The sequence below is a fragment of the Vidua chalybeata genome, chromosome 3, assembly GCF_026979565.1.
Source record: "Vidua chalybeata isolate OUT-0048 chromosome 3, bVidCha1 merged haplotype, whole genome shotgun sequence".
In the NCBI taxonomy this organism is placed as follows: domain Eukaryota; kingdom Metazoa; phylum Chordata; class Aves; order Passeriformes; family Viduidae; genus Vidua; species Vidua chalybeata.
Window position 1 is genome coordinate 9,644,116 of NC_071532.1, and position 24,497 is coordinate 9,668,612.

At 42.3% G+C, this 24,497-nt stretch overlaps 2 protein-coding genes across 2 annotated transcripts; both read left to right on the top strand.

The window, feature by feature from the left end:
• Positions 1 to 1,011: 1,011 nt before the first annotated feature.
• Positions 1,012 to 20,254, top strand: SFT2D1 (SFT2 domain containing 1). The gene is made up of 8 exons (XM_053938028.1): positions 1,012 to 1,190; positions 7,227 to 7,313; positions 9,097 to 9,179; positions 12,559 to 12,640; positions 15,025 to 15,060; positions 15,819 to 15,877; positions 17,219 to 17,248; positions 19,456 to 20,254. Exons 1-8 carry the CDS (start codon positions 1,128 to 1,130, stop codon positions 19,493 to 19,495), a joined length of 480 nt encoding a protein of 159 aa, XP_053794003.1. The 5' UTR covers positions 1,012 to 1,127; the 3' UTR covers positions 19,496 to 20,254.
• Positions 20,255 to 22,337: 2,083 nt separating this feature from the next.
• On the top strand, positions 22,338 to 23,740 carry PRR18 (proline rich 18). Its single transcript, XM_053938452.1, has one exon. The coding sequence runs from the start codon at positions 22,520 to 22,522 to the stop codon at positions 23,336 to 23,338; it is 819 nt and encodes a 272-aa protein (XP_053794427.1). The 5' UTR covers positions 22,338 to 22,519; the 3' UTR covers positions 23,339 to 23,740.
• Positions 23,741 to 24,497: the final 757 nt, after the last annotated feature.

Genomic DNA, 24,497 nt, shown 5'->3' on the forward strand with positions numbered 1-24,497 from the left:
GATCCTTTTCTCCAGCCACCAGCCTCATTCCCCCTGCAAACGATCCAGGCCAGTGGTGACGTGTTGGTTCAAGGGCAGACACACACATGCAGACACAGCCCCAGAGGACAAAGATTTACAGGGAATGACCAGGCTTGAACAGGGCAGCTGGAGGATGGAGTGTTGCTGGGATCGCGCAGGCAAAGCTAAGACACCGGGCAGCGTGATGGCACCTGCCCCACCCCTTCCTACAGGGGCAGAGTTTAACGGGGCCACACTGGGAATCTCTGGAGGAAGGTATGAACACCTTCTCTGTAATCCCATTTCTCCCTACCCCACCCATTCTAGCTGGAAAAACACCTGGCTTGCTCACAAGTGGGCGCTGGACGCCTCAGGCTCCCCCACTCCAAGGAGGGCCGGAGGCGCTGGCGCTGCGGCCGGCAGTGTGCCCGTGAACAGCCGGGCTAGGGCACACCCCGCCGGCTGCTCGGAAGCACACTGCCCCAGGGTCATCCTAGAGCACACGCACAGGATCGCGTCCACATGGTTCTTGGACACATCCACTGAGGGAGACTACACAGCCTTTCGGGACAATCTGTTCCAGTGCTAGGACGCCCGCACAGTGAAGACAACTGCCCCGTATTCAACTGGAACTTCCTGTGCATAATTTGAAGCGCCAGGCTCTGGCTCGGTGATGCCATGCAGGACCACAGGCAACGGGCAGAAACTGATGCTGAGGAAGTTCCACCTGTACGCGGTACCCCAGCACCAGCGTGTTCCAACGCGGCTCTACCGGGGCCCTGCGAAGCCGCGGTGCTGTGTCCTGTGTTTTATCTCCTGTGCTCATCTCGCTCATGCAAATCACGAAGGCCAATTCCGCGGCCGGCGACGAAGGCGGGCTCAGGCTGAAGAAGCCCTTCTTCCTCCCCGGTGCCTGCAGCGAGGGCTGCACCGGGGCTCCCGGCCGCACCCGCAGTCCCGCGGGGAGCCGCGGCAGCGGCCGGGACTGCGCAGGCGCGGCCTCGCCACCGCCTCGGGGCGCGCGTCACTTCCCGGCTGGGCCGGCGGGCCGCGGCGGAGCGCCGTCCTGTCCCGACCCGACCTGACCATCCCGACCCCCGGCGCGGCCGTGCCCAGGGAGGGCCGGCATGGAGAAGCTGCGGCGGGTGCTGTCCGGGCAGGACGATGAGGAGCAGGGGCTGACGGCGCAGGTACGGCCCGGCGGGAGCCCGCTCTCCCTCCCCTCCTCGGCGCGGGGGTCGAGCGGCGCTGGAGCCTCCCCGCTCCGGGCCCGGCCCGGGGTCGGTGGCTCGGGCGCTGCCGTGTTCTCCGCGCCGCCTTCCCCCGTCCCCGGCCTGCGCACACGCACACCCCGCGTCCCGGTGCCTGCCCGACCGTGTCAGAGCGGGCAGAGATCCGCAGGCAAAGCAGAGACCAAAGTTTGCTGCGTGCGCCGAGGGACGAGGGTTTGTGGGCAGCAGCTCTGCCCGGAGGATGAATTTTGGCGAATTACTCTTGTGTGAAGCTTTTAGCTGTGTTGGTGGCTTGGGGTCCTTCGGTTTCTACAAGTTTTTCTTGTGCTTAAGCAGGAAGCAGATAACATACTGTGCTCCTTTCCAACCCGACTGAGTCTGCGATTCAGTGTAAGTTGCTTCTCCATTCCCTTAGGCCCTTAAATCTGCAGAAAAAAAAGGGGTTGTTTAGACAAACACCGTTTTGTGTATGTTCTGCTGAAGTTACTTTTTGCTCCTTACTCCTTGAGTATGGTTTAACTTTTCTATTTCCTTCCCACTATCTTCCTCATCGTCAGCAGGTTTTTTTTTGTTTCGTTTTTACTGTGTTTGAAGACCATACATTCCTGAGAACTAATCTCTAGGTTGAAGCAAAGCTGAGCATGCTTACAAAGAACCATTTATTCCTTTAGCTCGCTCTTAACTCATGTGACTGCAGGTCAAAGTGCCCCACATCAAGGAGTATCTTGCTACTTCCAGGGTGCTGGAGCATGGTGGAGGAGGAGGCTGGAATGTAGCTGGGATGTGAGCTGCGGCTAACAAACCTTGGGGAACCAGCACAAGCTGAGCATAGCTGGCATAATATTAGTTCTAGCAGCTTGCTGCTGGCATGCTTCACTTAGTTTTACACTGAGTTGCCGTTGGTCTTCAAGGTTCATGAATTTGGCCTCTCTTCCACAGTAAAGCACCTAAATTGTGTCCCACTGATCCTGGAAGCAGTGTAGAATCTGTGCCCTTTCACACCACAACTGGCTGCCAGCATTTGGGAGGGATGCTTCCCCTTCTGCTCTTTTCAGGGTTATCAAAGAAATACTTAGATTTCTGTTAATTTCAGTTCAGTTCCAAGAGATTTGATTATCCTGCCATCACCAGGCACATTTTACACAAGGCACATGATAGTGACATAGAGTCTTCCTTTACTTGGTGCTGTGGTAGTTGTTTTAAGGTGACAATCAGTAGATAAATGCCTACATATTTAATGCTCTTATATTTGAGTTTTAATCCTGAGGAGAGAACTGAGCTAAGAATGTGTTTAATTTGTTAAATGTCAGTAATTAAACTATATAGGATTTCACTATTGCATTTAATGATACTGTTATAGCCAGAAAAGGCTTTAAATAAGAAAAATCTGCCTATACTTAAAGCCTGTCTGGTACATGATAGAATAAAACTTATAAATGTGTCTTTGGACCTTCATGCTAAGATGAACCAGAAAGATCTTTAAAATAAATAAATACCCCTTGACTTAAAAAAAAAGTCAAGTGTTTAGGTCAGGGAGTTCCGTAGCTGTAATTTTCTCTCAAAGTAGCAATGTGTTTGTAGAACAGTGAAAATCAAGCCTCTTTTTAGAGAGGAAATTCATATTGACATTCACTAAAGCTAGAGCTGAGTGGTGGTGACTATTTTTAAAGTGTGTGTATTAGAGCAAAAAAAGTATGTGCACCCATGCAGAGAGGAACACTTGGTAAGAGGTGCGGCTGTGAAAGAGAGTGTGAGGTTATGCATTGTGTGTGTAAAACCTTCAGCTGTTTCCATGATCTTTCTGGAGACGAGTCATGTGTTTGGCTGAAAACAAAGGCCCTCTCTTTGGAATATCTGATAGTTGTGTAATAGCCATCATATGGTTCATGTCCATAGATATCTCTGGATTCTTTCCCTTGGTTTTTTGCAGAACCGTTATCATGAAGTCACAAGTCATTCCTGCTAAGTAGAAGACAAGTCTGTAATGAAAGAACTGTGTGATGATTCAGTGAAGTCTTTCTGTACTTTCTAAACTCTTCAGATGACTAGCTGTTGTTTCTTGCTGCAGTTAGATCCATTATTCTAAATATATTTTTTTAAAAAAGGAATTAATTACCAAAAAGATCAATAATAAATAATAAATGTAGCAGTGCTGTGATGTTTTCAGAGCAGCATTATGCTGTTATTTTTATCAACACCAAAACTAATGTAAATCAGTCTGTGTGACACATTGGATGTTGCATGACAGCTACTTAAAGCACTCAGTAAGATTTCACTGAAGAGGTATAGATGGTATTTCTTATATTTTTATAAGAAATTTTATATTACATATCTTAATTGTGTTTCTTATATTTAATTTCTTATGTTACACTTCTTGTATTTTAATCTTAACTGGTGATAGAAATACATATACGGAGACCTGTTAGGGAAAGATGAGAATATAAATATTTTTTCATTATGGTTTAGAAACTCAATTCTGCAAATTTACTCAGCATTTCTTTGAATTTTCTCTATTACTTGCATATTTACCATAGAGAAAAGATGTAATTGTTAACTTCTAGATTAGTAAAATAAAGTGGTTCTGTTTTTCTGTGTGCTCACATGGAAAATTGTTACAAGATCATTAATATGTGGGAGGAACCTAGGTGGATGTTCAGAGCCACAAGAACTATTTTGATCAAAAGCAGTCTTGTGGATTATCATTCATATTGTTTATTGTGTGTCCAGTACAAACTCTTCAGCAGTGATGCTGTTATTGCAAGCCTGTTCCTTATGTTTCAGAAAGTCTCCATTCCAGATTCCAGTTCCTCTTGATTTTTTGATGTCTTTGTCATTTCTTTCATATACTATTAGCTTGAATAGCCTATGAATAAAAAGCTTTATTTTTTGCCCAGGAGTTTGGTATTAAAATTTAGCAATCGAAAACTAAGGATTTCCTTTTGTTGGTTTCAGTTTAATTTTTCTTTTTTTTTTTTTGCTAGAAATAAGTGGTAAGCAGTATAGCAAGAAGGGTATGTTTTACAGGAACTCCCTTGCCACCACTACTGTTCTCCACATGAAATACAGATGTGGAACATGCCTGGAAATTTTTTCAGTCTCCTAAATAAAAGCTTTTGCTAATGCAAGTACCGTAGACTGCAATGACAACTCTTTTTATCTGAAATCTGGGATTAGCTGTATAATTTATGTCAAGATGCACAAAAATAATCCTTAGCACCTTCACATTGTTTCCTGCTTTTGTTGCAGCAGCTTAGGGCAGCTTAGATTTCCTTTTTCTTAGGATTCATAGTCTCTGAGAACCTAAGCTGTTACCTTAGGGTGTCCCATGGTCCCTAGTATAGAAATTACTGCCTGCAGCATGTGTGGCAGGGTTCCTGCAGTGTCAGGTCCTCAGCTTCTAGAGTGAGCCTGGCGTTTGAGCACAAGCTGGTGTCTGTGGTTTACACAGCTGAACTGTGTATCTGTGCCTCAACTTTTGCAGCAAGTTGAGTGTTGAAACAGGCGTCTTGGAAAGAAAATGAGTTCCATTGCTTCCATGAAACCCAAAAAATATAAATTGTAAAATACCCTGATGTGGAAGGGCCCCACAAGGACCATCGAGTCCAGCTCCTGGCTCTGCACAGCACCACTCCCAAGAATGACACCATGTGCCTGAGGGCATTGTCCAAATGCTTCTTGAGCTCTCTCAGGTTTGTGCTGTGACCACTTCCTTGAGAGCCCGTTCCTGAACCTTTTTCTAATATCCAGCCTAAACCTCCTTTCACAGTTTGAGCTGTTCCTTCATGTCATGTCACTGGTCCCACAGAGAAGTGATCAGTGTCTGCCCCTCTGCTTCTCTCATGAGGAAGCTGTAGACTGCAATGAGGTCTCCTCTCAGTCCCCTGAGGTATTAGGGACTAAGAAAATGCATTACCAGATCCCCAGTTGTAGGATTTCAAACTGTATTAAATAGGTTCAGCTTGACAACATAAATGGTGACATCATTGGGAATGGTTGGAAGGATGATCCTTCATTTTAATACCATTTAATGTATTTAGTCTTATTATTGCACATAATGCTCTGGCAGCCCTCATGCCACAGCTTATCTTCCTGTAGTTCATGTGCATATATTGTCAATCAGTTTTTAAGAGTTAAATCCATAAAATGTATCAAACTTTCTGGGGTTTGTGGTACTTTTTGCTCCAAGCCTTTATGTAGTTCTCTTATTTCTTGTGCTGTTTTTTTTTTGGTTTTTTTTTTTTTTTTTTTTTTTTTTTTTGGTTTTTTTTCATCTCTTAACTGTTAGGGATTTTACTGAAGATAAGCTGTTTCCAAAATTATTTGATGAATGAAATCTCCTGGTAGTCACTTCAGGAGCACTGTCAGATAATAAGATTAGAAGTAGAAGAGCAGTAAGTGGGAGCAATGAGCCTGATGCATGTGAATAAAGGATTTATCTTCATCCTTTCCCTGTTTTCTAGACAGTCTGCAATGTGTGTGCTGTGTTTACTGATGTTACTGGCCTATCTACACTTCATTTCTGAACACAGATGGACAGGATTTTTACTCTTTGTGTGTATGTGTGTTTGTGATTAGTTGCATGTCTAGGTGTAACTAAAGGTATGATTGAGATGGGTATCTTCAGATATGTGCTACCAGCTATTCCTACTCTTCTTAAAAATGCAGGCATTCAGGACTCTTGACTACCAAATATGATTTTAAATACTAAACCATGTTTCAGTTACTGTTTTTGTCTGTTTCTTTAATGCATACATAAGGATGAAGTGTTGGACCTAGCAAGGTAAGCTGCATCTTCTGACCTCACAGCACCTTTATGTGTGCATATGGCAGTTTTTAATTAAACTAGATACAGATTCCTCATTTGTACAGATGTGAAATTGTGCTAAGCAGTAACCAAATTTCCTTGGTTAGCTTACCACTGCCTGAAATAGAAATATATCAAGAGATAAGGAGAAATGTCATACTCATTGGCTGGGGAAGGTCTATCATGTATATTTGGTTAATAAGTCTTGACTAAAATACCTGTTGACTAGATAACAAGAGAGCAAGTTTGCCTGTGACATCTGAACAAATAGGAAAGTTGGTTTTTTAAAGTAATTTTGTGTAAGCTGAAGCAACACTTCAGTTAATAGGCCAGTTTAGAACAGAAAGTACATTTAATTGTAGTGACCTGGAGTAAGATGAAATGCATTGTTCTTACAGCAAGGGTGGGGTTGAGCTGAGCATATCTAACAAATAATTTCTGCTGAAAGGGGCCTTTCTGCCAGATATATGGCCCTGCCTCTTTCCTTACATCAGCCCTGCTGCTTTTCTGATAGATTGCAGAGCTGGCTTGACTCATTAGCCAAGTCATCAGAATAGAAGGAACCCTAATTCTGTTCTCGTGGCAGGAGTTATGGCAGGTAGCTCAGCTCATTAGGTTCTGGAGTCACTCTGGAGAAACAGGAAGTGAAATATTCCCTTTCAGCAAGTTAGCTTAGTCCGATGAGACAAATTGTGTTAATTTGCCTACACCTTCAGGAAGGTAATTGGAAGAGAAATTGGAGTTGTAATGCTTGCAGTGGATACTGGCATTAATAAGTACAAGGGATCCTCTCTAGTAATAGGAGAAGGTGATAATGTCTATAGGAACCTACAGTGTCGCACAAATGCATAAATTCCTCTGCAAATTGCTGGAAGGTCCATTAATTCTTTTGATTTAGTACAATTGTGGCTATTTTCAATTGTGTGGTGATTAAAAAATCTGTTTGAAAGTGAAGCAGCTTGTATGCCAGGATATACCTTTATGGGTTTTGTCTTGTTTGTTTGTAAATATGTTTCCATGTGTTCCAGATTGATAATATGATTTTGTAATATGAAAGAATTCATACACAATTTCCAGCTAAAAAATGATGTTGTTTGAAATTAATGACTTCAGTGGTAAATAAAAAAATGTCCTTTAGATTGTTCTAAACTTGGTTTGTAATTTCTTCTTTTTCCTTGCTTCTTATTAAGGTCCTTGATGCCTCAACACTCAGCTTTGGTACTCGAGTCAGATGGTTTGCCATATGCTTTGTTACTGGCATTTTGTGTTCTTTTCTTGTAAGTAAAGTTATTTTTTTCCTTGCCCTTTATTATTGTTCTACAGTTGAACCTCATTCATATTTCTATTTTATGTGTGATTCCGCGTTTGCTTTGTCCTGCATTGTAAATTTTGTGTGCATTTATTTAACTGGACATTAAATGTGTAATTGGCTGTTGATGTCTAAATTATGATTTTGGCCATTTTTCTTCCAATTACAGAAGTGAGCATTTTTACTGTAGCATAATACATTTTCTTACGAAAAGGTTTGAACACTGACAAAATATGGTCTATTTTTGTAACTAGTGTATTAGGAAAGAGGTGTGTACCCATCTTATTTTTTCCCTCCAATAAAAGAAAAAAAAAAAGGGAGGAAGCTTGAAATGTTTCTGAAGGCTGAAGAAACCACAAGTATAACATGTCACACTCGGCAAATCAATAGGTGTGGTTGTGTGTTGACACTTGAAAAACCTGCTGCACTGCTTTGCAGTCAGCAAATCATGTGTTCATTCCTGAACTTTAGGGGCTGGCAGGAGTCTGCAGCCTGCAGTTAAGAGTTGAGATGTATTAATTGCCTGGCTCTGTCAAAATCTGACACAGGTAACTTGCACAAGAAGGCAGTTTTTCAGCTGCATGGAAACTCCCAGAAATAGCTGAAAAAATATTGGGGAAGTCCTCTCCTTTTCCTCCTTCTCACTTTTCCTCCTTCTCGCTTTTCCTTCCCCCACCCCTTTTCCTCCCTCCCTCTTTTCCTTTTTTTTCACTGCAGATTTCCACAGAAATTGAATAGAATGCAGTTGCTTTTTTGTTTGGTTGGGTTTTCTCAGGACACAGCGTGCAAATCACAGTTTGTTTTGCTTCTGGTGGAGGCTTTCTTTAGGCTCTGGCAGGCCTAAAGTTGGAGTACTCTGTACAGCCTGGAGGAGAGAAAGTTGTGTGGAGACCTCATAGCAGCCTTCCAGTATCTGAAGGAGGCTTACAGGGAAGCCAGGAAGGGGCTCTTCATTAGGAGTGATAGGACAAGGAGTAATGGATGCAAATTGAAAAACAGGGATATTTAGCATGTAAGGAAGAAATTCTTTATTGTGAGGCACTAGAACAGGTTGTCCAGAGAAGCTGTGGATGCCCCATCCCTGGCACTGTTCAAAGCCAGGCTGAATGGGGCTTTGAGCAGCCTGGTCTAGTGGGAGGGAGGTGCCCCCAGCCCATGGCAGTGGCAGTTGTATCTCGGTGATCTTTAAGGTCCCTTTCCTATGATTCCTTTTCTCCCTGATCATCATAGGGAACTGTGATCAGCAAAAGGCTTTGGATTTTTTAAAGTTCAGTGGAAAGAAGAGATATCTGGAAGTAAGAGTTCTAAAATGTTTCTATTCAGCCTCAGTGTGTATTTAGGCTGCAAGTCTCAATGGTTGATTGGAGGAGAAAGGAGATGGTGAATATTAGTGCAGCTTTATGACATTTTATCTTGTGTGCAGAGATGTAGGATGTACAGTGGGGCATTGTAACGAAAGTGGAAGTGTTGTGAAATAGGATATGAACAGTACAAACAAATATGTTCGGTAATATAAATAAACTGCCTAGTTGTAAAAATATCCAGAAATCCAGTGAACCAACACATTGTTTGCCAGCAGGTGGCAACAGAAGTGTGCTGGGTGGTGACTGCTGCAACTCGGAGAGCTGTGTGCTCTCCTAGTGTATGTCAGAATTATTTTCTTCATAATATGAAGTTGCATGTATAGACTATAAAATCTAAATAAATTGAATTAACTAATTGCAAACATGCCAATAACCTGTCTTTTATAGGGAACAGCATTGCTATGGCTCCCAAAGGGGATCAAACTTTTTGCAGTGTTCTACACCCTGGGAAATATTGCTGCTCTCGCCAGGTATGGTTTCTTAGTTATTGGTTTTAGAAGTGTACCCTCCTTTTCAGCTACATTTCCATTTGCTTTTACTCTAGAGTGCTGTCTATGTTGTGTGTAAACAACATTGTTTTATATTGAATGCTAATAACAAAAACTTGTTTATTTTACAGTTTTATTGTTTATCAGTTACCTTACATGCCTGTTTGTGGGCACATCACAATTGGTATCTGAAGTATGAATAACAAATTGCTTGCTGAATGTTTTGTACTTTTTACATTTAAGTCCTTCTGCCAGGTACAGAAGCACCTCAGCTTCAGGAGCAAACTGGTAGTCTGCCCTCTGTGTGGATACTTTGTTAGTGGAAGGAGCTTTTTGTTTTTAACAGAGAGATCATCCTGTTTCCAAGAAAACTTTCAAAAAGGAAGCATTCAGGAAATCCTTGTTTTGACTATAAGGCTGAAGGCAGAATCTAAAATTTGCTCATAGTGTATTTTTAAACTCTCTGATTCTTTGAAATGTTCCACATAACAGTCCTGAAAGATTTGCCTCTAAAAGGGGCCCTCTTAAGATTGAAAACTTTACTTTCACAGTTTGAAAGACACATAAGAAACAACCTAATGTCCCTAAGGTATTTTCAATTTCTGTTTTTCCTCGTTCTCTTATTGTCTTAGTGTAGTTGAGGCATGGTCATGGGACTCAAACCCCATGAAGTCTGGTCTTGACTTTCCTGGACTCTGACTTTAGTCAAGTAGCTTAACTTTTGAGTTAAGGCTTTGTTAATTTGTTAGAACTCATGTAATGTGGCATTAACATTTGAGAATCATAAAGGTACTGCTTTTCCTCAACAAATTTGTTAGGAGACAATAATGTCTATACTGACATTGAGTCTCAATTGTGGAACTATTCCATCTCATACTAAAACAAGACAAAAAGTTAATACTGGAGATAGGCAAAGCTAAGTGTTTGCCTTTCTCTCCCTTATTTTACTCTTTTTTTCTTTGTTGTTGGTTTGGGTGAGGTTTTTTGGTTGTGTTATTTTTACCTGGTACTTTGAGTGTGTTTTCACTTCTTCAAATTAAATGAGCATTTTAGAAACTTAGTACTAATCAAGCCTAATTGATTTAAGTGGAAAGTTTTTGCAGACCAGTATTTCTTTCAGGAGAATGCTGAAAAACTTTAGTCTGCACTCCAGCTAAAATTAGAAGAAAAAAGAGGCCCATTTTTCCTTCAATACTTATTTTGGATATAAAAAACAGGCAGCTGTGTTCTAAGAACAGTAGGAGATGGCAATGAAGTCCCAAATTGACAAGCAGATTTAAACTTTTCCAGTCTTGTTTGCACGTCTGTATTTAAACCAAAATGCAGTTGCCACTCTTACTAGCCTGTTTAGTCCCCTCTAGCTTGTTTTTACTGTTGTTTTCTAACCATGAACACAATGATACTTACTTGATTGTTCTCAGGGATGATTAGTGTGTGTCCACAGAATGGTGTATCTAAAAGAATGATTCTGTTTAACTGGAGGATGTCTAGAATTTTTTTCCAGCCTTTCTTTCTGCTCCATATGGAATCTCTTCTCATCTCTGGAGCAGCTCTTGTCATGTTGGTCTTCTTAATATGAATCAGATTACAAACAATGCATTTTACTTTCTATATTTTTTTCTGCATATTTTATGTGGCCAAAACTTAATTCCTTTTTACTACTATATTTTCCTCATCCCTATCCTTCCACTAGCTAACTAGTATTTTCTTCTAGTTCTCCATGTCCCCTTTTCTTTTGTCTTAATTTAATTTTATGGCTCAGCAGACAAAATGAAAAAATACTGAGAATAAATTCGTTTGGATTGCAGTGAATATAAAACTTTTCTTTTTCTATTGAATTGTGAAAACTTTTTCATTTAATATGGACATTTGAAGTCTGTCTGCATAAGATAAAAAAAGTGAAGGAGATAGATGTGCAAAGTTGCTGGTAGGAGAACATTTGCATGTGGAAGATTGAGTTCTATTGACTGACTGGAATGTGGATTCCCATATTTCTTCTGTCATAGAAGGCTTATGATTGGTTTCAGGAGGAAGCTCTGTCAAACTCTTCCCTGCTTCATTTCATATAAAAATGAATTACTAGAAGAGAAGTTAGACTAGGTTTTCTGCTCTGTAGTAAAGCATTCAGACCACCACAAGATTACAGGCATTTGAACTCTCTCATTAAATTGTTTTCTACAAATCAGAAGGACAAGGAAGAAAGAGATTCATCTCAAATATTTGAAGCCAGAGAAATACTCCTGAGGTTGTGAACTCTTAGTTCAGATGGCATTTCTTTGCATAAAAAGGTACAGCATGTGGTGTTGCTGATGGTTTTCATTCTCCCTTCAAGTTAACTACAGAGTAGAAAAAAGCAGGAGGATTAATACAAACTGCTGAACTTTTTCCTGCCTTTTTGCTTGCTGAGTTTGACTAAAAGAGGTAGAGTTTCCCTGTAATCTTGATTGTAGCTACTTGCATCCTGCCTGGGTAAAAAAAATATATATATAAATATATTGTTAAACAAAAATTTTCTACAGCAGGTTGGTCTTTGTAATCTTGACATTATTTTGGCAAATCAGTTGTTATAACAGCTTCAACACAAAATTCACTAGACTTCAACTTGATAACTCTGCTACACTTATAATGTTTTGTTTTGGTAATGTAAAAAGCTCTAACCACTATATTTGTTCCCATTATCTTTCCTGAAATCTTGGATATGATCTCATTTACTTCTGCAGTTGAGTTTTCTCTTTTTTTTTTTTTTCTGTCTATTATGGTGTTTGCCATCTTAAAATAACAATCAAAACATCTTTGACCACCCACCCATCTCTAAATTCATGTAGAGCTACTTATAGTCATTGTTCAATCTCTCCCCATTTAGTATCTCTTAAGATGATTTAAATTTAACTGTAACTGCACTGCTTTCTTAATCATCTTTATTTATAAATGGCATTCAGTGCCATTAAACAGATTATTAGTGGAAATGTGTTTTTTCTTATTTGATGAAAGAGTTCATGAAAACTAATTGCTTCCATGCTCTTCTGTTATTCCTTAAGTGTATCCTTGTCACACTCTGTCCTCTCTTATCTCAACCAATTTAAGTGTTCTTGTATTTGCCTGTTACTTTTTTTTCACTGTGGTAATATTTTGGAAAGAATTTCGTGACCAAGGGTGACTCATAAACTGTTTCCAGGGCTAAATTCATGGAGTATTTCACCTTCTGTTCTAGTTAGTCTCTGTTGCTAAGCACTGAAATATCTTTTTTTAAAGCCTTTGTAGTCTTCTCTCTGTTGGAAAACTGGTTAATTACCTACTGTCTTTTAGAAAGAGTTATTTGAAAGTGATTTACAATTTGTTTTGGTTTTTTATCTCCTATTAGTACGTGTTTCCTGATGGGGCCAGTGAAGCAACTGAAAGCAATGTTTGATCCAAAACGATTAATAGCTACGATTGTGATGTTGGTAAATATACTGTCTTTCTTTCCTTTTATTGAAAAGTTTTCCTTTAGCCTCAAAGCTAAATTTGATACTTTTCTAAAGGGAGGTTATTTCTCAGTCTGCCTCCTCCTTCTGCAGAGAAATGACAGTCAAGCTGTTAAGCTCTTTATGTCACAAAGATCATCTAGCTCCTTTCTATGAACATGTGTGGTTTTGTTGTTTATGATTTTTTAATTAATCATTTGGAGTAAAATGTTCCTTACAAAATATTTCTTAGTAAATGCTAATGGCAGGTTAATTATTTTTAATTTATTTTCCAAAATATTTTCTTCAAGAACAAGGGGAGAGACTTTTTTACCTACTGTGGAAAGTCAGTGGCCACCAAGTGTAGCTTGACAGGTTTTTTTTTTCCTGCAGCTTGGTCTGTAAAGGTCAGAGGTTCAGCACTTTCAAAGCAATGGAGAAAATTTATTTCCCCAAAGTCTGGGAGGCCACATGTTCAGCTTTGAGATTCTTCTTTGTGGCATCCCTGGCTCCTTTACTTCCACAACCATCATTTCTTCTTCCAGAAGGATGGAAAAAATCTCCCCAATATCAGAATTCCTATCCCAAAACTCTGTATTAGGTAGTTAAAACAACTTTATCCCCTTGCTGCTTCTCTGTTTAATACTTTTCTCTTTTGCTCCTACTGATTTATTTCAACTTTGATTTTTGAAATGTAGTTGGCTTTCCTATTCTCTCTATCATGTAACTTGTTTTTCTAGTTTAGTGAGTAAGAAAATCTTCATAAAGTCTTTCTGGATAGCTGTCATATGGAAGTTGCATGTTCTTCCTCTCATACACCTACATAAAAAAAATAGCTATAATCTCATTTGAGAAGCTTACATTTGCTCCTGTCTTTTGGGAAAGTCACTTGATCATTGCTTGGACTCCAAACTTTGTTCAACAGAGGTTTGTTTTGTTTTGTTTGAGTGTTTTTGTTCTGTCACTATTTTCAACTCATACCAAGTTACAAGTCCTAGGAGGGTTACGTTTTGTAGGCGTGAATTAAAAATGTCCAAGAATATCTCCAGTTCTCCTAGCTGTATTTGCTGAGCATAAATTCTCCAACACTTTACAGCTGTGGGCTTTTTCCAATGAAACTGAGAGCCTAAGCCAGACACTTAAAACAGCAGGCACAAAAATCATTTTGCTCTGATGATCCTGTCATCCACTGTGCTCAGTCATGGTGACAAAGAAAATAACTTACTTTGAAGGCTGTACAAACAAAACACATCAGGGAAATGGAAGGAGAACAGAGAGCAAAGCACACATCAGAGACCTACCTGTGCAGAGAGGCTGCCAGCAAAGTTGGGAAAATGAGAATGAAAGGTTTCATCTAATAGTGAGCATGAACATTGGATGAGAGCCAAGACTTTTAGTATGGAAATTTCAGTAAAACACAGAAGAACTGGTGAATTTAAAGCTTTGAAAACTTTGGATGAATTTGACTGTTTTAATCCCCAAAGCTAGAATTGTAAGCAGTTCAGGAGTCACAAACATGTTTGGAAAATTTCAAGCGTGTGTTACTTTTCTCCTTTTCAATAAAATGCCAACAGATTTTTTTTTCAAATGAAAAAATGAAAATTGATTTGTGGTTTTGTACTATGTGTAATGAAAAATGGAGGAAGCCAGGTAAGATCTAGTGGAGAAGTTCTAAGTGATGGTTAATCTTGCACAAATAGTGTGATTATTTGGCATAGTAAACCATATATTGTAACATTCCATCCAAAGTGTTTAAGTACATCAAACAAAGCTTCATGTGAGCTTTTTCGCTGTACCTGAGGCAGCTGCTCCCTAGTGGACTCTTCATTAGTGTCAGAAGATGAAAAAGCACTGGCAGAGAAGGCATAGCCTGTATTTACCAGATCTTGTAATTGAGAATGGATGTTTTTAATAAAGGGTTGTTTGCAGCGATACAAGCATCCTTCTTGTCAGAGACAGGTGTCATGAATACCAGGTTCAAAATTATAGTCTGTGCTAGAATAAGAGAGTAGCAGTTACCAGACTTCTTGATTCTTTTCAATAAAGCTTTATCATCTAAGCCCACCTCTTAATAGAACAAACAAATAAGGGTACACACACCAGCTTATACTCCTGCTGGTTCCTCAGGTCAACTCCTGCCTTGTCTTCCTTTCAAGACTTGTCCCAGCCCTTCTGGCCATGGATACCTCATACTGTGCTTTGAAAAACAGCATGGAGTTCATCATATAGTCACTGTGAGACAGCCTTTGGCTCTGCTTGTTCCATAAGTCAATTTTCAAGTGCTGATTGCCCATTGAAAACATGGAAATGGTTACTGTACTTGGCTTTGTTGTGTATTTGAGTATTCATTCTTTTTTTTTCTTTGTCCCTCCTTCTCACCCCAGCTTTGCCTAATATTGACTCTGTGTGCTGTATTCTGGGTAAGTGAGAATACTTTATTTTCTAAAAAGCAATCTCAGTTGGTTAGTTTATTAATTGTATTGTAGCTTTAAGATACAGTTCAGTGGTGAAGGAAAGGTGAACTCGTGTGTGGTGTTTTTGTTGTTGGCTGCAGTTGAGCTCAGGTGGAGTGATGAGCCTGCTAGCTGTAAAAGCAAATGCATCCTTCCACCTGCATGTGATGTAGATGAGAAAGCAAAATCTAGAGCATTGGGTTCAGTCTGCAGACCTCTAGAATAAAAACTAAGAAAACCAAGATCAAATATTGTTTTGTTTCAGTGATGCGTACTTATGTCAGAAAATACCAGAGCGTGTATAGCCATCTTCAGAAGCCATGGATACAGAATATTAAGCTGCTTAAGACAACAGGAAAAAAACCAGAAGTATCTTCAGGCATCTTGGTTGAAAACTAACTGTAGTTGCATTCCATAGAAGTAAATATGTCACTGGAATGAACTTCAGTATTTGCAGAAGTACAGTGAAGTGAGCGTGTCTTAACACTGATGTTGTTAGGTGTTTCCAAAGCTAGAAAATGTTTACATAGCATGATGCTAATGGAGTGATGGATAAAATGAATGGAGAGTTGTTGGGAAAGAAACAGCAAACTAAGACAAGGAAATTTAGGCATTGTCAGTTAACTCAATTCTTGATTGGTCAGTCTGTGCCAATTGTTTGCAGTATATAGACTGGTGTGGTGCAAAATGTGCTAATTTGCAGTATTTGCTTTATTTTTGTTTAGTGGAACAAAAAAGGTTTGGCAATGTTATTCTGCATATTGCAGTTCTTGGCAATGACCTGGTAAGATTCTTAAAATTCCTTTTAATTTCTTCTCCCTGCCCCTACACCCGCATGATTATAAACCTATATAGATATGATTCATATATAAGTGTGCCCAAATGCTAGCCTCAATCTGTTTTTTCTCAGCTAGGTTGTGTAACTCCAGCAAAATCTATATTCAATCGTCTTGCAAAAATGGTAATTTGAAGTATATTCTGCAATGTGTGAACATATCTGAAGCCTTATGAAAGGAATACATATGCAAAAAAAATGTCATGCTTTTTCTGTGTTGTAAAAGTATACTCTCCTCTTTTTTAAATTCTAACTAGTTTTTGATTTTTGAAGTGAAAGAAACTAAAAAACATTTTCATAGGTTATGTCCTGCCCCAGGAATATACTAGGTAAGGAGTGGGTGGATGTGAAAGGGTGAATTTAGTGCAGCAGGTGCTGTGATGACCAGGGGCTCAGGGCTGGGTTTGGCAGTGTGTGAGTGCAGTCAGGTGAATGCTTGCAAGCCTGAGAGAAGTTCTGGAAGTTACTGCCTTTTCCACAGAGATACATGCTTGGTGTCCTTGTCCCAGGTGAATTACTTGGTGCTCACTCTCAGGCAACCCAAGGTGACCACAGTTCTTGCTTGAACTTGCCCTGAGTACACAGAGTCTGTACTGAACATGGGTCTGAGGACAAGGAACCATTTGTCCAGGACAGGGACTGTTTGGCATGGTGCTAGACAGAGGGAGGACTGCTAGCTCAGACTGTGCTCCGTGTGTTTGCAGCAGACAGCTCACATTTGTTAAGTGTCCTGGGGTTTGATCAGGCTGGGCATGAGAACAGAACACTGCCTGGAGGCTTGTGAGAAGCAAGTTTCAGAGAATAATAGATTTGTCAGCTGTTTGAGTGTCACAGTTGTGGAATGTTATTCATCCTACAGTATGTATCTGTATTTAGTTACATAAATAATATGATTAGATGTATATTTGCATAGTAATTTAGATTGTCTTTTGAACTGGAAAAAGTTGTCTCTATCATCTTGAGTACCATTTCCCCACAAATCTCTATTCCTTTTGGATTTGGGAATAGTAAAGCTATTTTTTAAGTTCATGTGCAATAAAAGTTATGAACTACATCAAAAAAGAAAAAACCTCAACCAAACAAAGAAAAAGTAAACCACCAAATGTCACTGTTTAGTTGTTGTCCAAACATGTCCTCTTTTCTCAGGTAAGCATTAAATTGAATAGAAAGTCTTGTTTAAAATTTTGTTACAACAGGTTGCTTTTATTAATGCTGGCCTAAAGTGAAATAATTTGGTTCTAGGAGAGACACGAACACTCTGCAAATACACTTTTTTCCTCTTTTTTTCAGGTATAGTCTGTCTTATATTCCTTTTGCAAGGTGAGTCTGCATAATAATTTCCATCTTAACAAAAGTAAGTTACTTTTATGCTGAGGAAAGGCATAAAGTACTGTGTGGAAAAATATAACATCCTCCTTTTTCTTCTAATTTTTAGAAAATGGCATAGCTGAACTTAAAAGTCATGCTTAATATAAGCTTTAAATAGGAGTACAGTACATAGTAATTCTCTTTAATAAATTTCTCTCTAGTTTCCACCACTGAAAATTAATCAAGGTTTTGTTTAAATAGTGTTTCCAGTGGTTTAATACTACAGTGATGCAATAGTGACTTTTCTGGTACTAAAATTAAAGGTAACTTATGGATCTGAGGTCCTAGTTAAAAGCAAACAAGCAACATAGTTGCAGCTTCTGTTTCTATTTCTGAATTCCTCCATCGTTTTTAGGAGGGGAAAAGGCAATGCTTTGTCTTTATTTTCATTTTGGCAAGCTCTTCTCTTTTCTTTCATTCTTGTGTGTACAAAAAGGGAATGAAAGCAGACCAAACACTTAGTGAAAACACATGCGTGTAATCAAATGTAAGAATCTGTTATTTCTGTGATTCATTTAAAATGCAGTTTGGTCTTCCTGACAGTGTTTTTTTTAAAAAAAAATAAGCACTTCCATATCATTTAATGAGGCTTGCTGTAGTAGAGGTGTGGGGAAAAAGAATACAAAGTATTGTCTATCCCTTTCATCTGATATTTTCCTGTAGCAGTGCCAAAAAAACCCTGTTTTTTTATAGCTTCAGATTTAATCTAGGAAGGATTTTTTTTAAGATAGTTGTTGATAATTACAGTGAATAAAATAACTGAGCTCAGGCTTCAAACTGTCATTTTACTATTTCTGACAACTCATACTAACCCAGACAGAAGTAGTGTTATGAATTCTCATAGGTCCAGTGGCTGTGAGACAGTCTCAGTAGGTTCATTTCTTTTCTTTTTTTTTTTTTTTTTTTTTTTTAGTTGCTTTCTCTGTAGAGAAAGTATGTTGAGCTTCTTTCTGGTCTTTCTGACATTTTCTTCCCTATCAACAGTACTTCTATGTTCTGGGCAGAAAAATATTAGGTTATGTGCATTAGTTAACTTCTATGGGTTTATTTATCTATTAGATTTTATGAGCTAAAGAACTGAATTTTATACAGACTGCTTTTAGTAATACTGTGATTTCTTTAGGGATTACTGAGTTATTTGCTTTTGTGGAGTGGTATCATAAATTTGTTGTATAGACTGTCTTTCTTATGGGAACAATGATCTAAACCATGCTAAGTGCCAGTATTATGTCATTTGTTTAAAGTATGCATTTCTCTTGATTTCATGAAATTATCATTTCTTGGTTTAACTCTATTCATGGTTTACTCTTCAGAACATTTTACTTGTTCAAGGGTTTGTTGGGGTGGGGGTTGTTGATTTCTGTTTGTTTTTTCCTAAATTAATGGTAGCTCTCCTGTTGGCATGGCAACAAAAAGCCCCACCAAACCAGACCCAAATGAAAACAACAACAAATGCAACAAAACCAAAACCCATACAGGCCAAGTGACTTTAAGGAGTGATGATAGTATGTTTCTTTATTTTTGGAACTGACTAGCAACAGAATACAAATTCCACTCCTTAGTAAGTTGTTACTTTTCTGGGAAAAGGAAGAATAATGGAGACTAAAACAAATGATCTGAGTGTAACAGTCAGAAAACAGTTTATTGTTGATTGAAAAAATGGAACCCTCCAGAACTTACAAACCTTAAGGCTGAACCAGCTCTCCATCCTGCCCTCTCAGTGCACACTTTGAGCTCTTCAGCCTGTGCTGTATTTCCTGCACTGTGATGGTCCAGCTCCGATGTGGCTCGGAGCCCTGGCAGCTGTGCCCTGCTGGGGACTGGGCGCTCCTCAGCGGAGCCCTTGCTGGGCAGCCTTTGTGAAATCGGGCTCTGCCCTTTGCTCAGCCTCCCAGTGTGCTGCAGAGCACTTCCCAGCACTGTGTCTGCCTTTCAGCATGGCCTGCAGAGCAAACAGCATAGAAACCCTGGCACCGACCTAGCCTCAGCCTGGGCTTTAGCTGGGTTGGTGGAGGCACTCACACACAGATCCTGCATTTGATCAGCTATTGATATGTCTTTAGTTTCTGCCATATTTGTAATTGTAAATAGGTAATGGTTTAGATGTTTATAAACAATATAACAAATCTTAACTGACTTTTTTTTTTTCTTTTTTAAAGGGATGCTGTGATTAAATGCTTCTCATCCTGTCTAGGGTAAATTAAATCCAGGAACCACTGTCCACTTTAAAAGGCAACTTCTTTCCTCTGAAAATTTTCCTTAAAAACCTCTACTTTTCCACTTCTGAAATACCCAGTAGCAGTTTATATTTTCCTTGCCTTTTGCACTTGGGAGAGTAAATAATTTTTACTAGAAACAGTTTTTAAAATAAATTTGGAGAGTGATTTGTGTTTACCCTGGAACTTCCAGGCTTTTTTTAACAAGAAAGTACATTTAAATACTTCATTCAGAGTAGTCTTAACACTACTTTGTATCCAGTAACAGTTTATTCCCCAGTGGAGGCAAGTCACTAAGGTCTGGGTAGTATGCATGAAGATCTCATTTACAGTTCTGTCTAAAACTTGCAATGTGCCATTTATGTTTGTATATTATCCATTGTATGCTTTTCCAAAGACAGAGTTTTATAAACATTGTAAAGATTTGGAAGGTTGTAATTAACCGCTCCTTTGAAATGTCTACACATGTGCCTTATGGAAAAAAACTTAATGAGAATGTGAAAAGTATGTTTAAAACTTGTTGGATTTTATTAAAAAAAGTTGTATTTTAAATGTTTTTTTTTTTAATAAAACTTTCATACTTAAATACTTTTTTACTAAAAGAACTTATGGCTAATGTATAAATGGGATTTGTGAAATAAATTCATTTTAAAAGTGCCTAATACATTTTTACTTAGGAATCAGCTATACAGGGCTGGAAATTTCAGCATTACACTTGAATAAATATGAAATCATAAATGTGTGCATATGACTGTATCCAAATTTGTTTAATAGATTTGCAGAAGTGACCTTAAAGGTTCTTTTAGTATTTAGACAAACTGTTCATTCTGACTTAATCTAGTAATAGATTGAAGTACTCTAACACTTTGCCTGGCTCCAGTAAGATGTTCTAATTTTTTCAGCTAAGAACTACCCAGTTATTCTGGAGCAAAGTTAAATCTTTAATGTTTGATGGTTGATAATATATTGCAGGAGGTTCTTTTTCATGCAGAATGGATGTGCTTATGTGTGTTCAAAACTGAGTTGGTTTGGATTTTTTTTTCCTGTTGATCCACAAATCTAGAAGAAGGAATGGCTTTGAAAAGATGTGATCTGCAGTGTCATGAAGGGGTAAACTTCAGTGTTTTTAGTATTCAGAGTTCAGGCTAAAGAGACAAATTGAGATACAGTATGTTCCTGTTAAATCTCAGTGTATGTTGCAAAACATAGCAACAACTTTTGGGGAAGCTGTGTACAGGGTGATTGCATTATTTTGCAGCTAGACTTCCAATTAAGCCACGCCTTTTAACTGATTAATAACAATAAATTGCCAGGGAGAAAGCTTTCCTGCTGGTGATAGAGGGGGACAGGTAGTCCTGGCCTCACAGCAAGCTCTTGGGCTTGCTAGTGCTGTGTGATGTGGGGACAGCTATTCCAACTCTGCCCACAGCCCTTGGGTGCTGAGGCACCCTTGAGTGAATCTTTGGTTCCTTTTAGTTTTCATCTTGCATTGAAGAGGAAGTAGGATGTGTGTAGGCAGTGATGGGCATTGTCCTGAAAGTGACTGCCCCTTCCCCAGTCGCTGCTGCTGACTGGAAAGATCCCATCCCATCCCATCCCATTCCTAGTGCATCAGGGCCAGGCTTTCATTTGCTCCGGAGCTGCTTTTGCCCATCACTCACCAGTTCTGGTGGTACACGATCACCTTCACTGTAGTCTTTAAGTAGAATTACATTGGTTATTAAGAAATTAATTATTTATTTACCCACTATGGTAATTTGTGAAGTTACCATTCATCTGTTAACACTTAGATCACTGTGAGAGAATGGGTTCAAGAACCAAAATTTCCATGTACTGGTATTCTTCCATATGAACTTTGGTCTGTTAGTTACATCATGTGCCTTCCTTGTTTTCTTTTCTCTTCTGAACATTTAAGGGTTTACTTCTTCCATCTGCATACAGAGCACACAGTCTGTGTTGTTTTGCCTGTATCTTTTGCTCCTTCTCATCCTGTCTTTGTTTACTGTGTCTGAGTATGCCAAGAGCTCACAGTTGGGGAATCTTCACAGTATAGTAAAACCCATTATGATAGTGTGGAACCATAGGTGTAAAGATCAGTCTCTGTGGATTGCATACATGCTACCCATTTTTTGATAAAGTTTTGGTACCCTAATTTAAACAGTACTTTGAAGTAAATGCTGTAGAAATTATATGCCATGACTTCTAAGGCTAACTTTTGGAGTGGTGGTAATCATCTTGGATCCATAGGAAATACATGTTTACTTATTACTGCACCATGAAACTTCTCCAAACCTCTGTTGTTGGCTAGGGTACTTGAAAAGATAGGAAATTGCTGTCTTGGATATCACAAAAACCCAAACCAAACCCCAAACAAACAAACCTCCAACGAGGGGATGAGCATTTGCTCTGTCACAGAAAGCTTTGATGCTAGAAGAAGGATCTCTGGACTGTACTCTTCATTACCAAACCAGGCAGCACTTGTCCACTAAGTCTGAGTGAGCCAGACCCTAGGTTTGAGTGTGTCTGTGTCTTCTCCTGGCTGCCTGCCCTTATTCACAGTACTTCAAGTAATCAAAGAGCTCAAAGTATCATTCCTGTTTTTAAGATGGCAAGAGAACTAACATGATTTTAAAATACTGCCTTTTCACGCTTGGACGCTTGAGGACTTCGGGAGGAATTTAGAGCCTTTTTGCCCTCGGGGCGTGAGCCCCGCCATCTCCTTCTTCACTTTGGCTCTGCTTCAGGGCGGGCGGGAGAGGACCGGGAAAAGGCACCGGAGTAGCGCCGCATTGAGCCCGACCAGTGCGGCTCGCTCGGGAGCGCGGCCGGTGCCGGCACGACCCCCGTCCCCGCCCGCACGCCCACCCCGCGCTGGGGAAGGGTGTTCCCGGGGCGGGCGAAGGGCGGGAAGGGGGCCGGGTTATCGAGAGGAAGAATCGGCGGCTGTCGGCGCAGAGCGAGCTCGCATTCCGCGCCGGCGGCTCGGGCTCCTCGTCCGCCTCTGGCCATGGGGCTGCAGCCCCGGCGCGCCGCGGGGCCCTGCCCGCCCGCGGGAAGAAGCGCCGCCCTGCCCGGAGCGCGTTCCGCTCCTCCCTGGGCCCGCAGCGACGAGCCGGAGGGAACTCCCGGGCGCCCGGCCACGCTGCCGCCCCTCCTGCCGGCCATCCTGCCGACCCCCTCCGCTTCCCCCGCTGCCGCCCGGGCGCAGCCCAAGAAGCCGCCGGCGGCCGCCTCGGCCCCCAAGAAGGCAGCGCCTCGGCCCGCAGAGGAGAAGGTGGCGAGGAAGGCGCGGGGGGCGCCCCCGGAGCGGCCGGGCCCCCTTTCCAGCTCCTGGCCTTGCTCGTCCCTGCAGCGGCCGCCGCCGCGGAGACCGCCGGCCGAGCGGGCGGCGCGGCCCCAGCCCCAGCCCACCCCGCCGCAGCCGCGGGGCCGCCCGGGGGCGCCGGGGGCGAGCAGCCGCTCCTGCGAGAGCCTCGGCGGGGCGCCGGGGGAGGCGGCGGGGCGCTTCTCGCTGAGCCTGCCCCCGGAGGCCATCCGGGTGCTGCAGCGCCGCAGCCTGGAGCGGCAGCGGGGGCAGCCCGCACCCTCTCCCGCCGGCAGAGCCGCCCCGGCCCGGCGCGGCGACCTGCGCGCCCTGCTGAAGGTTTCGCTGCTCAACGACCGGCACCGCTACGACGACGAGGAGTACGAGGAGGAGGAGGCGGGGGCCGCGGCGGACGAGGGGCTGGTGCGGAAATGCACCGAGTGGCTGCGCGGCGTGGAGAGCGCGGCCGGCCGCGACCACCCCGAGCGGCTGGAGACGCTGCCGCACTTGGGCACCCTCTGAGCCCCGCCGGGACTGGGGAGCGGCACGGCGGGGGCTGCCGGAGCGGTCGGACCGGGGGGAAGTGGGGCCTCCATCCGCGATGTCGTGTTCCGTGTGGTGTTGTCGGCGCCCTGGCAGCCCGGGCGGGTGGCGGCAGGGGCCGGGCAGCGGAGCCCCTGGCCCGGAGCCGATCCTCGGGGCGCCGCCGCCGCCGGGGCGAGGGACAAAGGAGCGGCGCCGGCCTCCGCCCGCCGGTGCCCGGGTGCTGGGAGGGAGGGCACCGGCTGTGGGCGTCCTGCCTCCACCCTCGCGGTTTTTTTAAAGATTTCTGACTACTTTATAAAATGTGCGTAATGGTTTTGTATATTTGTACATAAAAGTTCATTTTTATTTATTTGAATAAAGGACTCTTGTGTTGCGGTAGCCTTCGCGCCTTGGTAGCTTCGCGTTGGGCTGTCCCAGCCCGGCGGTGTCCGCTCTCTCGGTGTCCATAAGGTAAGGATGGCGGGCTTGTCACCGTGCGGAGAGCCTGTGCCGTTCACACGCTTGCTCCTCGGAACAGTCACCGGCAACTCGGCTCCAGGGAAAGCGCAGAGCCGCGGGATGGGCGAGGCGGCGGAGGCAGGGGACCGAGCAGGCGGGGCCGAGCCCGTCGCTGCTGGGGGCAGATGGCCGCAGAGCCGGCGGGGAGCAGCCCTCCCGGGGAGAGGCAGGCACAGCCGGAGGAAGATGGGGCGGTGCGGGCGGCCGCGGCGTGGGCAGAGGTCCCTGCGCCGGCGAACCGGAGAGGAGCGGCTGTGTTTGTGCATGGACTTGGCGACTTCATCCCCTCCCAGTCAGTAATTCAGATACATCCGACCTTTCGAGCCACTGCCAATGTACGAGGTGGAATAGGAAGGAAGGAGGGAGGGAGGGAAGGAGGGAGGGAGGGAGCACAGAGGCAGCATCCTTTGTCAGCGTCCCCTGGCCTCCCGTCCCCGGGGCCCGCTGCAGATTCCCCTCTCCGAGCTATGGCCATTCCTGATGCTCTTCCGAGCTCTGTGTGTTGGGAGAGGCGAGGAGAGGGCTGGGAGGCCAAGTGTACAGAAATTACGGGCGGAAAGGGAAGGGTAATTCTTTACCAGGCTTACCGTGTCTCGGCCACCTACTGTTGCTCTTGTATTGTTGTTATCCAGCTTCC

Coding starts and splice junctions, on each gene's coding strand:
- SFT2D1 (XM_053938028.1), top strand. CDS start 1,128: ATGGAGAAGCTGCGGCGGGTGCTGTCCGGGCAGGACGATGAGGAGCAG. Junction 7,314..9,096: donor GCATTTTGTGTTCTTTTCTT/GTAAGTAAAGTT, acceptor TGTCTTTTATAG/GGAACAGCATTGCTATGGCT. Junction 17,249..19,455: donor TCTTATATTCCTTTTGCAAG/GTGAGTCTGCAT, acceptor TCTTTTTTAAAG/GGATGCTGTGATTAAATGCT.
- PRR18 (XM_053938452.1), top strand. CDS start 22,520: ATGGGGCTGCAGCCCCGGCGCGCCGCGGGGCCCTGCCCGCCCGCGGGA.